Genomic DNA, 16,623 nt, shown 5'->3' with positions numbered 1-16,623 from the left:
TTGACTAAAAGGAAGTAGACAGGGAAGTAGAGACAATGGACAAAATAAACAGAACATTCTGGAAATACTCAGCAGGTAAGGAAGTAACTATGGAGAGAAACAGAATTAATATTTCAGTTCATTGCCTCTCCATCTCCACAGATGCTGTCTGACCTGCTGAGAATTTTGAACATTTTCTGTTTTTATTTCTGATTTCCAACATCTGCAGCTTTTGATTCAGAGACAATGGACAATTACACTAATTGACCAGTATAATTGGCATTACTCTATAAGGAATGTCAGGAAATGTCAGAGCGGAGGTACGTATATTATTAGAATGTCCTGTATGGCTACAGAAAATAATCAAAATGGCTAATAGAATCCTAGCCTTTACATGCAGAGTACCAGAATACAGATGATAGATGTCATGGTTACATCACACTGGGAGTACTGTGAACAGTTTTGGACATCATACTTTACTAATTTATGATGAGAAATTACACAAATTAGAATTGAAGTTCTTAGAATTTAGATGGCAAAGGGATGATTTGAAGTGTTCAAGATTCTAATGGGAAAGATAGGGTAGAAAGGCACAAACTATTTCTGCTCAATAAGGCTGTGATCAAACAATTAGAGCCAGAGTTTTCAGAAAATAAATTGGGAAACACTTCTATATCCAAAGAATAAACGAAGTTTGGAATTCTAGTTTATAAAAGGCAAGTGTTAATTTTAACATTGAGTTTGATATACTTTTCTTAGCTGTGGCTGTCAATGGGTATGGGAGGACAAAGGCAGCTATGGGAAATCTGATTACAGATCAACCACAATCTTGCTGAATGGTGGTCCAGGCTCAATGGGCTAAACCCTGGTCCTGTGGAACATAACTACATACCAATATTCCTATGTTCATTATTTAAGATCGTACAAATAAAACTGAACACTGACTAATCATCAGCAAACTTTCCAATTTGTCACCTTATGAAGGGCAGGTCAGCTAAAGATGTTTGAGCCCAGAGCACAGCCCTGAGAAGCTCTGCAGTGACGTCATGGTGATGATTGACCTCCCACAACCACAACTACGACTTCAAACAGTGGAGAGCCATGCCCCTGAATGCCCTGAATTGACTTCAACTTTACTAGCACTTATTGGTAATACACCCATATGATGTTTTCTTGATGCCAGGGCAGTCATTCACACTTCACCTCATAGAGTCATAGAGTCATAGAGATGTACAGCATGGAAATAGCCCCTTTGGTCCAACTTGTCCATGCTGATCAGATATCCTAACCCAATCTAATCTGTCAGCACCTGGCCCATATCCCTCCAAACCCTTCCTATTCATATACCTGTCTAGATGCCTTTTAAATGTTGCAATTGTGCTAGCCTTCACCAGTTCCTCTGGCAGCTCATTCCACAAGTACCACTCTCTGTGTGAAAACATTACCCCTTAGGTCTCTTTTATATCTTTCTCCTCTTATCCTAAACTTATGCCCTCTAGTTCTGGACTCCCCCACCCCAGGGAAGAGATTTTGTCTATTTATCCTATCCATGCCCCTCATGACTTTCTAAACCTCTATAAGTTCATGCCTCAGCCTCTGACACTGCTTTTGAAGGCAAGATTTACCTGGACAATTTTATACTTTGTAGGTCAATGCCAACATTGCAACTGTGCTTTGTTGGGCTTCAGCACTACATCTGAAATATTGCCCCATCACCTTTTGCTATATCCAGTGTATTCTGCTGTTTCTTAATATTATGTGTAGTGTGTCAAATTTTCTGAAGACTGCTTTCTATGATAATGCAGACCTTGGATGGAGGCCAAGATTGATCATCCACTTGGTGTCTCTGGCTAAAGATGATTGCAAATGTAATGCTGGCTCCCCCCTCATTGAGGATGGCAATATTCTAGAAGACTCTTCCTCCCATTAGTTGTCAAATGGTCCATCACCATTCATTCTTGATATTATAGGACGACAGTGCTTTGACTTGATCTATTGGTGTGGATTTGTTCAGCTCTGTCTATAACATGCTGCTTCTGTTATGTACCGTATACGTAGTTCTGTGTTATGGCTTCTGAAGCTGAGGGGTGATTTTAGAGGTTTATTAAATCAGAGGGGCATGGATGGGATAATCAAAGTCTTTTCCCTGGCATGAAGGAGTCCAGAACTAGAGGGCATAGGTTTAGGATGAGAGGGGGAAAATATAAAAGGGACCTAAGGGGCAACTTTATCATGCAGAGGGTGGTGCATATATGGAATTAACTGAGTGAGGAAGTGGTATTGAAAATGCATCTGGATGGACATATGAATAGGAAGGCTTTGGAGGACCAAATGCTGCCAAATGGGACTAGATTAGGTTAGTATATCTGGTCGGTATGGACGAGTTGGACCAAAGGGTCTGTTTCCATGCTGTACATTTCTATGACTCTATGACTCGAACAGGTTGACATCTCATTCTTGGGTATGCTTAGTGCTACTCCTAGCATGCCATTCAACACTCTTCATTGACCTAGGGTTGATTCCCTGGCCTGATGGGTGTTTGCAAAGTCAGCTCAGCTAAGGTGTGATTTTGTTTTGTGCCTTGTTTGATGTTGTGTGGCTTGTTCAGTTCCCATTTTTATTAGACATTTTAAGTGTAGTTAAGTAGTGAGGGACATACTAGGCCATTTTACAGGGTGGGTAAAAGTCACAGATGAGCCAGACTGGGTAAAGGATTTTAATGAACCACAAAGCTTTTACAATAATCAAGGAGTTTTGCAATCACCATTACTGATACTAGTTTTTTTTTATTTCTGATTTATTTTATTAAATAAATGTAAGGTCACCTACTGCCATGGAATATTTTTTACTCATGTCTCTGGGCTAATAAAACAGCTCTTAATGCTGTCATACTCTAAAAATATGGTTAAGACTAGGAAATAATATTATATGTTTTTGTTATAATCCCTTAATGAATCATGTGGTTTTTATTAAGTTACATGAACTACAAAATTTGGAGTTTTCATACTTAGTTAATACTTTACAATCCAATTTTTGTACAGGATGGTGACTGGGAATAAAATTAGCCTCAATACCCATGAGCTCCTTTTGGAGAAAAGTCATCAGAATTACCACATAATTATTCAGTGAACCTTGAAAAGTGTACCTGTCAACATTGGTTGAGCACAAGATATGATTCGCTGCAACGCTCCTTGCATAACATCAACTCAGAACATAGCTCAGAGGATTTCTTCAAATGAAACAGTTTATCTGCTACCAGCTGGGAAGAACACGTTAGTCAGGGTTAGCCTCCAAAAAACAGATATGATTTTGTAACACGCATTTTAGAGAGAAACAATACATATATTAGATGATAGACTTCACAGAATTCCAATGTAACTTCACTTTATCATTAAACATGCATAATAGTTTAGTTCAGGAACTCCTACAATGTTATAAATATAATCCAGTCCAACCTAGCAATAACTCATCCATGACATTGTCAATGTGATCTGTTTTCTTTATGTACACATTCATCCCTTGTCACAGCTGGAAGTTGTATATTAATTTATAAATGAAAATCATGCACCCCTCCCTTTAAAATGTGAGCACATACCCTCACTACCCTCATTCTAGCCCAATGCTAACTCATGCCAGTCTATCTATCACTTTCATCCTACATGCCAAACTCAGTCAACCTTAGCCAATATTCATGAGACATGTTGAGGTGAAATAATTTAATGGTCTAAATATTTATTGCACCTCCAATATATTTTTTAAAAAACTTCCATTTTGGAAAGTCCATTCCAAATGTTTAAATCTCAAGATGAAATCTCAAGACAATTGCAACAAAAACAAAACAAATTTCTATTTACAACATATTTCATGCAGCTAATTATTTAATGACCTTTTTGAACTGTGAATAAAACTGTTAACTTAGGACCAATTGCTGAGATATGTTTTGCCTGTAGAAAGCAGCATGGCATGAATAATAATGTAATGTTAGCCCTTAGAGAAATGTCAACAGACAACAGTTGTAATTGCTAGAACAAATCTTTTCAACCCTATTAACTTGAATGTCTTTTATATTTCTTAAGGGCTGGTGATTTACATAACTTCACAATATGACAGTTCCACAGCCTTTATCCACCTTACAAGAGCACTTACATCGATATCAAATGCTAGCTCCCACAGTGTGAGTTACTCACATTAAAGCGGAAAATGTGAGGACTGCAGATGCTGGAGAAGTCAGATTTGAAAAGAGTGCTGCTGGAAAAGGAATGGCTTATGCCCGAATTATCTGACACTCCTGTTCCTTGGATGCTGCTTGACCTGTTGTGCTTTTCCAGTGCCACCCTTATTAGCACTCACGTTAAAAAGCCAATAAGTTTAAAGGGCTCTGCTGAGATCAGTTTTCTTCATCTGTACATCACAGCCTATCCCCTTTCCCTTACCATTGAAAGTGGGATTTGTCAGAAATGGGAGTGGGGCTTCTGAATCCAGCCCCATCTGATATTTTTAGAATTCTGCAAATTCTCCACGACTTCAGGAAAATCCAGACCATGATATTAAAACAAATGCATTTAAAATATGAAGTATTTACCTTAAGCACTCAATAATCCTAAATATGGTCATCTCATGGGTAATTAGGGATGGGCAATAAATGTTGGCCTTGGCAATGATGCCAATGTCATATGAGTGAATATAAATTATATAATTTTCAGAACTCAAGGTTTTCTGAAGTTCTTTCATTCCAAGGACATGCCATGTCATTGTAATGGTTCTCATATCCACTATCTTTATTAGAAAGAGTTACAGTAGTGTAGTGACAAAATGTTGGTGGTTTGGTATTATATACATCAGTTAATGTGGAAAGTAGGTTGATTCTGTTTAAGAACAAATTATTATCACGTTTAACATAATATAATGTACCAATATATTTCATAGAGGCATTATAAAACAAAATATAGACCATAAGACCATAAGACATAGGAGTGGAAGAAAGGCCATTCGGCCCATCGAGTCCACTCCGCCATTCAATCATGGCTGATGGGCATTTCAACTCCACTTACCCGCATTCTCCCCGTAGCCCTTAATTCTGCGAGACATCAAGAATCTATCAATCTCTGCCTTGAAGACATTTAGCGTCCCAGCCTCCACTGCACTCTGCAGCAATGAATTCCACAGGCCCACCATCCTCTGGCTGAAGAAATGTCTCCGCATTTCTGTTCTGAATTGACCCCCTCTAACTCTAAGGCTGTGTCCACGGGTCCTAGTCTCCTCGCCTAACGGAAACAATTTCCTACCCTTTCTAAGCCATGTGTTATCTTGTAAGTTTCTATTAAGTCTCCTCTTAATCTTCTAAACTCAAATGAATACAATCCCAGGATCCTCAGCCGTTCCTCGTATGTTAGACCAACCCTTCCAGGGATCATCTGTGTGAATCTCCGCTGGACACGTTCCAGTGCCAGTATGTCCTTCCTGAGGTGTGGGGACCAAAACTGGACACAGTACTCCAAATGGGGCCTAACCAGAGCTTTGTAAAGTCTCAATAGCACAACGGTGCTTTTATATTCCAACCCTCTTGAGATAAGTGACAACATTGCATTCACTTTCTTAATCACGGACTCAACCTGCATGTTTACCTTTAGAGAATCCTCGACTAGCACTCCCAGATCCCTTTGTACTTTGGCTTTACGAATTTTCTCACCGTTTAGAACGTAGTCTATGCTTTTATTCTTTTTTCCAAAGTGCAAGACCTCGCATTTGCTCACGTTGAATTCCATCAGCCATTTCCTGGACCACTCTCCCAAACTGTCTAAATCCTTCTGCAGCCTCCCCACTTCCTCAGTACTACCTGCCTGTCCACCTAACTTCGTATCATCGGCAAACTTCGCTAGACTGCCCCCAGTCCCTTCATCCAGACCATTAATATATAAAGTGAACAGCTGCGGCCCTAACACTGAACCCTGTGGGACACCGCTCGTCACCGGCTGCCATTCCGAAAAAGAACCTTTTATCCCAACTCTCTGCCTTCTGTCAGACAGCCAATCCTCAATCCATACCAGTAGCTCACCTCGGACACCATGGGCCCTCACCTTGCTCAGCAGCCTCCCGTGTGGCACCTTATCAAAGGTCTTTTGGAAGTCTAATAGACCACATCCACTGGGTTTCCCTGGTCTAACCTACTTGTCACCTCTTCAAAGAATTCCAACAGGTTTGTCAGACATGACCTCCCTTTATTAAATCCATGTTGACTTGTTCTAATCAGACTCTGCTCTTCCAAGAATTTAGAAACCTCATCCTTAATGATGGATTCTAGAATATAGCATCGAATCACTTGAAAATTCTTGAAGGCAAATGATCAAAAGTTTGGTCAAAATGTTTCATTTTAAATAATGTCTCTCAGGATGAAAGCAATATAGAAAGGTGCAGAGTTTTGGAAAGGGATTCCAGAATGCGGGGCTTGGCAGCTAAAGACAACCTCTGATGATGATGCAATTAAAATTGGGTTATGGAAAAGGCTGGAATGATAAGAATACAGATACTCAGAGGATTATAGTGCCAGAAGAAATGACAGAGATTGGAAATGGGGCTGTCCATTGAAAGATATAAAAACAAATATAAACACTTAAAATTGAGAGACTGTTTAACCAGTAGCCAATGCAGACTAATGAACATGGGGTAATGGAATTGATGGAACACATGTCACTGAGTTCAGAGTTACTTCAAATTTGATGAGGTAGACATAGGAGGCTGAAGAACACATTATAATTGTCAAGTCTGAAGGATGTGGAACAGGATTCCCACAACAGATCAATTTTAGTTTTTGGTGAAATTGAGTATGTAAAGGTAGCGGAAATAACTGACCTTGGTAATCGTGCAGTTAGGTGTTCAAAAACTAATTGTGGAGTCAAATATGACACAAAGATTGTGGTTCAGTGTCAGACAGTTGCCAGAGAGAGAGAGAGAGAGAGATGGAGTTGGTGGTGAGCTAGTGGAGTTTATGCCTGGAACTAAAGGCATTTGCTTCGGTCTTCTGAAAAGTTTAAGGTCAAAATGATGTTTAACAATAAACATCATGTATCGATATCATTTGCTGAAAGTGTGTTGCTGGAAAAGCGCAGCAGGTCAGGCAGCATCTAAGGAGCAGGAGAATCGACGTTTTGGGCATGAGCCCTTCTTCAGGAATCATTTCGATATCAATTGGTCAATTATTAGGCTTTGACAGAATTCCACCAGTACTTTTAACTACAAATGAAAAACTGGCTTTATCTTTTGAAATAAAGAACAATTGATTACGCGCTATGTGCTAAGTTAGCAGGACACTGGAGAGGGCAACAAGTTGTGAAATTGTCTGCAGAAAAGTTGCTTTGGATTGTGATTTGTCTTGTAAATAGACAGCATGGCCCTCACACATTGGGTTATATTCCAACTGGTATATTTAAAAGCACACGTTTTCTGAGCCCCGTTCTTCCCTCAGGCAGCTAGTGAGACAGAATACATAAGATACAGAATTTATAAGTAAAAGATCAAAGGGTCATACAACTTAAGTGAATGTATTGAACTAACCTAGATGGCTATTAAGTCTTTACTGAGTAAGAATGGAAATGGAGGTTTCAATTGATTAATATGTAGTTTCTTAAATTTCTTTTCAGAATTTCTTTCAAGTCACTAACCAAATATAACTTAAGATTTTATCAGTGTAAAGGTGACATCTCAGGTCAGACAATACATTTTAGCTGTGAAGCTTTGTTTCGAGTCTGTTTGTGTCTCAATTTGGTTTTATTTCCAAAGTAAGAATTTATAAAATGCTACATTGACTGGCTATCTACAAATGGTGTGCTTTTTGAACAAAATAGAATGTATCTGCAAAAATGAATCTGCAAATGCAAATTCACCCCATAGATTTATGTGTGTGTATGTGTGTGTATGTGTGTGTGTGTGTGAGAGAGAGAGGATGCGTGTCTGTGTGTATGAGAGAGGATGGGTGTAGGTGTGCATGCTTGAGAGAGAGAGAGAGAGAGAGAGAGAGAGAGTGTGTGTGTGTGTGTGTGTGTGTGTGTGTGTGTGTGTGAAGGAGTACATGTGTGTGAGAGGGTGTATGTGTGAGCTTGAGAGAGTGTGTACGAGAGTGAGGGAGTGTGTGAGTGTGAATGTATGCATGTGAGAGAATGTGTGTGAATGTGTGTGTGAGAGAGAGAGGGTATAGTGTGGTGGAGTCATCTATAGTGAACCCAGGATCCCAGGTGAGGCCATCATCATAGGTACCGAACTTGGCTATCAGCCTCTGCTCGGCACTCTGCATTGATGCTTGTGCCGAAGTCTGCCTTGGAGAACGCTTATCCAATGATCCGAGCTTGAATGTCCTTGACTGCTGGAGTGTTCCCCAACAGGAAGGGAACATGAGGATCCCTGTCTGGTGATTGTTGTGTGATGTCCATTCTATTTGCATGGTTTTGACAATGAACCATGCGTCAGAGCATCCTTGCCTGCAGCGTATGAGATAGATAACGTTGGCCGAGTCACATGAGTACCTGCTGTGCATGTGGTGGGTGGTGTCCCTGCGTGTAATGATAGTATCCATCTCTATGTTTTGACATGTCTCGCAGTGGTTGCCATGACAGGGTCCGGTGTTGTGGTCTGTAATGTCCTGAAGGGTGGGTAATTTGCTGCGAACAATGGTCTGTTTAAGATTTGGTGGTTGTTTGAAGGTGAGAAGTAGAGGCGTAGGGAAGTTCTTGGCGAGGTGCTCATCGTCATTGATAATGTGTTGTAGGCTACAAAGAATATGACATAGTCTCTCCGTTCCCAGGAATTACTGGATGACAAAGGGAACCCTATCAGTCATATCTTGTGTCTGTCTCCTGTGGAGGTCATTATGGTTTTTCATTGTGGCATGTCAGAATTAGCAATCAATGAGTTGAGCATCATATCCCATTCTTATGAGGGTGTCCCTCAATACCTTCAGGTGTCCATCACATTCCTTCTCTTCTGAACACATCCCGTGTATGCATAGTGCTTATCCATATGGGATGGCTGTTTTTGATTAGATTAGATTAGATTCTCTACAGTGTCGAAACAGGCCCTTTGGCCCAACAAGTCCACACCGACCCTCCCTAGAGCAACCCACTTAGACCCGTCTCCCTCTGACTAATTCACCAAACACAATAGGCAATTTAGCATGGCCAATTCCCTGACTTGCACATCTTTGGATTGTGGGAGGAAACCGGAGCACCCACGCAGACACAGGGAGAAAGTGCAAACTCCACACAGACAAGGCTGGTATCGAACCCAGGAACCTGGCACTGTGGAGGCTGTAGAGCTAACTGCTGAGTCACTGTGCCGCCCTGTGTTTTAATGTGTTTAGGGTGTAGCAAGACGTGTAGCATGGTGAGCTTATCCATTTAGTAGTGTAAGATACTGAGGTGTCCTTGATGGAGATGCGTGTGTCCAGAAATGGAACTGATTCTAAAGTGTAGTCCATGTTGAGTCTGATAGTGGGATGAAACCTGTTGATATCACTGTGTAGTTGTTTTAGTGAATCCTTGCCATGAGTCCAAAGGAAGAAAATGTCATCAATGCATCTGAGGTAAAGCATTGGACAGAGGTCCTGTGCAGCAAAGAAGTTTTCTTTGGACTTGTGCATGAAAATGTTGGCATATTGGGGTGCAAATTTGGTCCCCATGGCTGTTCCATTTGTCTGGATAAAGAACTAGTGCCAAAGGTGAAGATGCTGAGGATGAAGCTGGCAATCGCAAATATACCTGTTGGACTACAACCCAGTATCATGTGACTTTTGACTTTGTCCACTTCAGTTCAACAATGGCAGCTCCACATCTCATCTCATAGAGTCATACAGCACAGAAACCGACCTTTTGATGCAATTCATCCATGCTGATCACGTTTCCCAAACTAAACTAAACAACCACCTGATGAAGGAGCAGTGCTCTGAAAGCCAGTGCTTCCAATTAAACCTGCTGGATTATAACCTGGTGTTGTGTGATTTTTAACTTTGTACACCCCAGTCCAACACCGGCATCTCCAAATCCTAAACTAATCCCATATACCTGTCCAAATGTTTTTGAAATGTTGTAATTGTACTCACAGTCTACCACTTCCTCTGGCAGTTCATTCCACACACCAAACACCCTCTGTGTGAAAAAATTGCCCCTCAGATTCATTTTTAATCTTTCTCTTCTTCTTAAAATTACACCCTGTGGTTTTGAACTCCTCTACCCAAGGGAAAAGACCTTGGCTATTCACCTTATCTGTGCCCCTCATGATTGTTTCAGCTCTTCCTTTCTCAGTTGGAAGGAATGTCCTTAACAGATTGATGTTAAGAAGGAGGATGTGCTGGGGGTGGCATGGTGGCTCAGTGGTTAGCACTGCAGCCTCACAGCACCAGGGTCCCAGGTTTGATTCCAGCCTTGGGCGACTGTCTGTGTGGAGTTTGCAAATTCTCCCTGTGTCTGTGTGGGTTTCCTCTGTGTGCTCCGGTTTCCTCCCACAGTTACAAAGATGTGTAGGTCAGGTGAAGTGTTAGGTGCATTAGTCAGAGGGAAATGGGTCTGGGTGGGTTACCCAGGCCCAGAGGGTCGATGTGGACTTGTTGGGCCGAAGGGCCTGTTTCCACACTGTAGGGAATTCAATCTAATCTCGTCCAAAGATGTGCAGGTCAGGTGAATTGGCCATGCTAAACTGCCCATAGTTGTGAGGAGCATTAGTCAGAGGGGGGTGGGTTACTCTTAGGAGGGTCGGTGTGGATTTATTGGGCCGAAGGGCCTGTTTCCACACTATAGGGAATGTAATCTAATCTTAATCTCTTCACCCTGAATATACGCTACCTCCACAAGCACACTGCACACATGATATCTCTTTTGGTTTATTGTTCACTTCATCTTGCGAGTGTAATTGATTTTGAGGGGGAAGGGGCGGGGCGAAGGCGGTAACTCTTTTCAGGAAGTTAATTAAATGAGAGAGAAAACTGCTCAGAGGAGCATTCGCTGCCCCGTGGACTGGCAGCTCGGGACGACAGCAGTCCCTGTGGAAAGTTGCGGTTATAATCAAAGGTGGGAGACAGAGAGAAAACATTCTGCAAGCAGAATTCCCAACCTGACATAATGGGTGGATCTATTTCAAGCTTGGATGAGAGCAGATGTAACTATATCAGAGGTGAGGACGATTTATTTGCAAAAAAATGTAAAACTTTTCAATGTTGCAGCGTGACGGGCAAATTGCTGGGAGCAGCTCAATCTGATGAACTGTACGGTCGATATTAACTTCTTGCTGAGACAGTCGGACAGGATTGAATGGAAATTGAAGTGACATTGCTACCCGATATGTTGGGGAAAGAAAGTGCAGTGGGAAAAAAATGTAGCTTATTTCAGGGAAAAAAAAGACTAGGCGGTATTGTGCCCGTCTGGTGTTTTCTTTTAAGATTTGAGTGCATTACGCTCCAAAACCTTGTAGTTGACAGGACTGCAAAACAGTGATGTTTGGAAAAGCTTAGTGCAGTTGTTCACGGGTTTGGGATGAGAGAGGTCCAACTTCGGGCTTCTGTGCCGAGCCTGACCCACATGATGCTGCCTACAAAAAAAACGTTATAACGCAGATGGGTTTTCCAGTTCAAGGACTACTTGTTTCAGACATAGATGGAAAGTTTTTTGCTTTATTCATATATACAGAAGGATTAATTATTAACGTGTCCCTGTATTTTTACTTTTATTTTAATTATTAACATGTTGGGAGAAGGTCCTGAATGTTAATGCAAGTGAGTTTGACAACTAGTTTGGGCTAATAATTTGTGAAGTGTACAAGTGGTGGTGGCCGGAATGCAAGCTGAAATTGTGGTTGCACTTAGTGTTTGACATTGTGTGTTGCGTTGGGCACAGTTCAGCTGGTTTAACAGTTATGCTGAGTAGAGGTTTTGAAGTTACCTAGGCACCGGAGCTCTTTCTAAGCTGACATCTCCTGAACACTGGTCAGGGTAAAGGAACAACTCAGCGCTGTGTGAAAGGAAGTTAGCGACCAGCTGCATCAGAGAAGCTGCGAGACACCAAACCAGAGGAAAGGTTGGGAACGCTGCATTGGGGCTGGCAACTTCTGTGGAGACAGAAAACAGGGTGAGCGTTTCAGCCACGAGTTTCCAAAAGAACTGGACGAGCCAATCGGCATTCCACTGCAGTCAATGGAGATGCGGCCAACCCCGCTGGCTATGGCTATGCCCATGTCCAGCATTCTCTGTTTGCCTTTCATACTTCCCAAGTTTGGTGACATTTCAGTGCAGGGCAGGAACCGAGCTTTCTCGCAGTGCCAGCTAAACACCTGCTTCCCCAATAAGGTGGAGGCAAAGCAGTGGGTCTCAAGGGGACTGGTGGGCTGTTAACCCAGTCACCCACGTCAAGTTCTGGGGACAGGGGTTCCAATTCCCCTTATGGCAGATGGTTGAAATTCAATAAATTTAAAAGCAAAACCTCGAATTAAGAGGCTACTGATGACCACGATTCTACTGATTCCCATCTGATGTGCTAATGCCCTATAGGTAGGGAAACGGCCATTCTCACCCGGCTTAGCCGTCGTCAGACTCCAGACCCAGAGACTTCCAACTGCCCTCAACTGTAAATAAAACGTATGAAGCCTTTTGTCACTATTTTCGTGGTTGTTAACTGTTCACTGATAAGATTGACAAGACATCAATTTTCAGAACCAGTGCTGAGTTATTTGACTCTTGTTGACTGACTGGTCGTAATGGTAATTGATTTTTTTTCCCCCGATCTGACAGCTAAAATTCACGATTTTGCTCAACTTAATATTGAAACACCAGGAACATTGAGCGGAGTTGGCGTTTGATGCCCCAGTACTTTCATGCTGATGGCTGTAACCACAGTAATCCCCCTCGACATTCAAGCTGCACTGAGTAACCAGCGTTCCAAACATCTGCTAACAAAAGGGATGCTAATAGATTTGGAACATATCGGTGGGAAATGCCTTTATGGTTACGGCATGAAAATGTGAAAAGCCCAAGCCATTGTGGGCGTGTTGTACTGCGTTGACCTGCTGACCAGTGTGGCCTTAGGGATATTTCCATAGTCTCATTGTTGATAATGCAATGACATAATGCACCCAGAGCTCAGCACGAGCCAAGTGGAAAGTTCATACTAATTTATGCAGTTGTCATAACCGTTCTTCAAGCTAATCCATCGTACTAATTTCCCTGTGGGTTTTTACCCTGGATAGTATGCTAGCTCCTTCTTGCAGCTGCACTTTCCTCCAGCACTCACTCGGTGAATGTTGAATCCTGCATCTGTTCGTGTTGCCGTTTGCCAGTTCCAGTTCATTGTTAACGGTTTTCTGATTAGTCAGATGTTGAATAAATGGAAACTAGTTTGATTTACTTACACTTTTTTTTAAAACACCCTGTACAAGATCACCAGAAAACACAAACTGCAATAACTTGTTGGATAGTCACTGAAATACTGAGAATTTTCCTGCTTAGACATCTGGAAAAAAAGGGAATATGAATTTGTTTCTGCCTTTGATTTTCAAAATGAGAGCAAATTTTTGTGGAAAGCCAGAGACGATGGACTGACAGGCACTTTCCTTGGTTTTAGATCTATCTTTTGATGTCCTTTTTCACTGCCTGCACTTAGAAAGGTAAAGTCGCCATAGTCTTGCCAGACCATTGGACTAATTTCTCATTAGAGAGAGAAGATTTGGTTTAAATCTGAGTCACACCACGCCTTAGGTGAGGGGAGAGATTGAGAAGGAGAGTTCTTCATAATAATCTTTACTGCGCTGAAATTATTTGAGCAATGGATATTTTGATGCTGCATATGCACCATCATTACTCGGTGAAAATATGTTATTTTATATTTAGCTGTTTTGAATCTTATGTCTGGCAGTGATGTTTATGGTTCAGTTGCATTGCTGTTCTCTTCAAATAAACAGAAGTCATCAGAGTTTACATCCCACTAATAAACACTAACTTTCCACTCTCTCCCAAAATAAAATCTCCAGCTTCAAATATGTGAGCACAAACTCACTACACAGATCTCGTTAACATTTATAAAAATAATTTTCCCATTTTTATAATTGACACCCATGTTTCATGTTTCTATCAGCCACTCCTCTCTTTGAAACACAACCCCTCAAATGTCCCCAAACCCAAGTTCAGCTTGATTTCGGACAGATGAGAGTTTCCTGATAGATCACCACTCTGGGTCTTCATATTGGAGAAGTTGCAGTAGCTGCATTAGCTCCAGGTCTGGAGACTTGTTTGGGAGCTTGGCTGAGAAGAGCAACCCACCGAGGATGCCCCTTCCGAATGTGAATATGTAATACACTACAAGACCCCTCCAAATAACTGAGGCTGCCGTGGCTGCACTTCTTCAAGAATGTCATTGATCGTTTCTCTCAAAGAGATGGTCTTACGCTGCACTCTGTCTGTGGTAATTATTGAATCGTAGTACTCAACGTCTACAGCTCCAGACACTTCCGGATCCACAGAGGACATCTGTTCATCATTAACCAGGTAACTGTTGGTGTATCAATCCAGCAGGTGATATGTGCCCTATTTCATAGAGTAACCAGTTTACTTAATCCATTCTGTCATCCAGACAGTGAGGCAGAGAGCTCAGTGCTTCTACAGAAGATTTCTATTGCTCAGGGTGTCTACAACAGCATTAAAGGCACAAATCAAGCAGGTACCAGCACATACAATAGTAAGAAGTTTACTTCTCAAGTCAGCCAGATCTTCTTTGATGCAAACTGCACCCTAATCTGACTTGCTGCAGCAGCAGCAGCCAGGGCATTTCAGACACCAGATTCACAAAGATGTCTTCAACAACCGATGGACTGCAATGGCAGCATCACAGCTTCCACCTTTTTCTTCTGAAACCTATTTGAAAACATCAAATCAGTTCTCTTTGAAGCAGAATTTTACCAGTAATCTCACATTTAAGTATGTCCTAACTGATGGCATTACCTATAAATAACCAGAAATGAGACAAGCACCCACTATATTTCAGGACAAACAACTCTTGCAGAGTATGTAGATGTTCGAGCAGAAGGAGGGTTCAGGATTTTGCAAGCAGATGGTGCTAGGGAGCCTGAACCCAGAGTGGTTTGTAAAGTCTGTTACTTTAAAACAGTATGTTAATTCCGAGGTCAATGTGGGAGTCTAATTGTGGAGGATGATATGAGAGCGATTATAAATCAATATTTTACCCTTTTTGTACAAATGATGGAAGTGAGAATACAAAGTAGTGGGACAGAACACCTGAGAGCTATTTGTAGAAAAGGAAATGGTTCTGAATAATTTTCAGAAATCAAGGTGGCGTGTATGCTGATGACATGCACAGTAGATGATCACAAGTCAGGAAGTGATACAGATGCTCCAGCCATCATTTTTAAATTTCATTAAATACTTAAATGCTGTTATTGGACTTCAGTAGCCACTATAAACAATTAGATTAATGAAGAGAGAGAAGGTTTCGTAATCTAGATGACTACAGACAAGTTAGTTCAAAGCCAGTAGTCAGCAAAACTTTAAAGGTTTATTTTAATATCCCTGTCCAGTGGAAATCAAACAGTTAAACTCATCTGCTAATGACACCATTCAATAATACCAAAAGACTATACTTCCACCCTTTTCCCAGTGATGTCAATGAGGCTCGACTGCTACTTTAACCATGGGCCTGTATCGTAGTGGTAGTCGTCATCTGGTTCACTAAAACAACTGGTGTATTGTGAGAACTGCCCAAATGTGCCATGGAATTTTGCACAAAGGTAAAGAACATCAATTTGAAACAAACATTTTTTTCAGTGTTCCATCCAATCAAAACTACAACTCATCAATGCATGAAAATTTTTAATTAAATTAAAAGCAAGGTACCAGTATTTCAATTAGAAACACAGGTTTAGAAGGCAAGTGACCTTAAAACCAACAAAGCAAGCTAACATTGGAATATGTTGTCAAATTGCCCATATCCAATAAAAAAAACACGAAATGTCATCTGCCAAATTCAGTCCCCTGAACTGAATAATGTCCAGAACATATTTAGAGTCATGAATAATTATAAATAATTGAATTGAGTGATTTTGAAAATGTCTGAACGCATGATCAAAGATGTATTTTTGCTGGTGAATATGAAATATTAATGCATTTGATCTTTTAGCCTATTGTATGCACTATGTTGCAAACCTCTAAAAAGATCTTAACCATAATAAAAGCAAGTACGTACGACGTTTACTAGCAATCCATTCTTCAGTGAAGGTGAGTGTGTGATAGAATTGGTTCACTCACTTAATTGTGATGTACCACAAAGGTTGGGAACCACTTCAGTAAAATATTTTATTCTGCTCTTAATCTGGAAGGCTGATATGTGATGCCAGATGTGTCAATGCGGTTGATTCTTAGCTGCTGTCTAAGATGGCTTGGCAAGATGTCCATTTCAGGCCAATTATAGATGGGCTACAAATGTTGGTCTTCTCTGCAAATCCCACAACCCATGGAAACAAACAATTAACACAATGAGAAGAGGAATAAAATCTGAAGAGTGTAAAGAAGTAGGTTATTTTTTCACTTATTTTTAACTTCCTTGATCGAGCTAAGAAGACCATGTGTGCTCTTTCAGGATCTACAAAGAATGTTTAATTCACCCC

The 16,623-nt window shown here is 41.1% G+C and overlaps 1 protein-coding gene across 2 annotated transcripts in view; it reads left to right on the top strand.

The window, feature by feature from the left end:
- The first annotated feature begins 10,975 nt into the window (after nt 1-10,975).
- Nucleotides 10,976-16,623, top strand: part of niban1a (niban apoptosis regulator 1a) — a 141,054-nt gene continuing 135,406 nt past the window's right edge. For both annotated transcript variants that reach the window (XM_060830296.1, XM_060830295.1), the window contains exon 1: nt 10,976-11,133. In XM_060830296.1, the coding sequence (XP_060686279.1) occupies nt 11,082-11,133 (52 nt within the window). In that variant the 5' untranslated portion in view covers nt 10,976-11,081. The remainder of the gene's footprint in view (nt 11,134-16,623) is intronic.

The sequence above is a fragment of the Hemiscyllium ocellatum genome, chromosome 9 (genome assembly GCF_020745735.1).
Source record: "Hemiscyllium ocellatum isolate sHemOce1 chromosome 9, sHemOce1.pat.X.cur, whole genome shotgun sequence".
In the NCBI taxonomy this organism is placed as follows: Eukaryota; Metazoa; Chordata; class Chondrichthyes; order Orectolobiformes; family Hemiscylliidae; genus Hemiscyllium; species Hemiscyllium ocellatum.
Note: the sequence above shows the minus strand (reverse complement) of the source record. Positions and strands in the feature narration are given on the sequence as shown.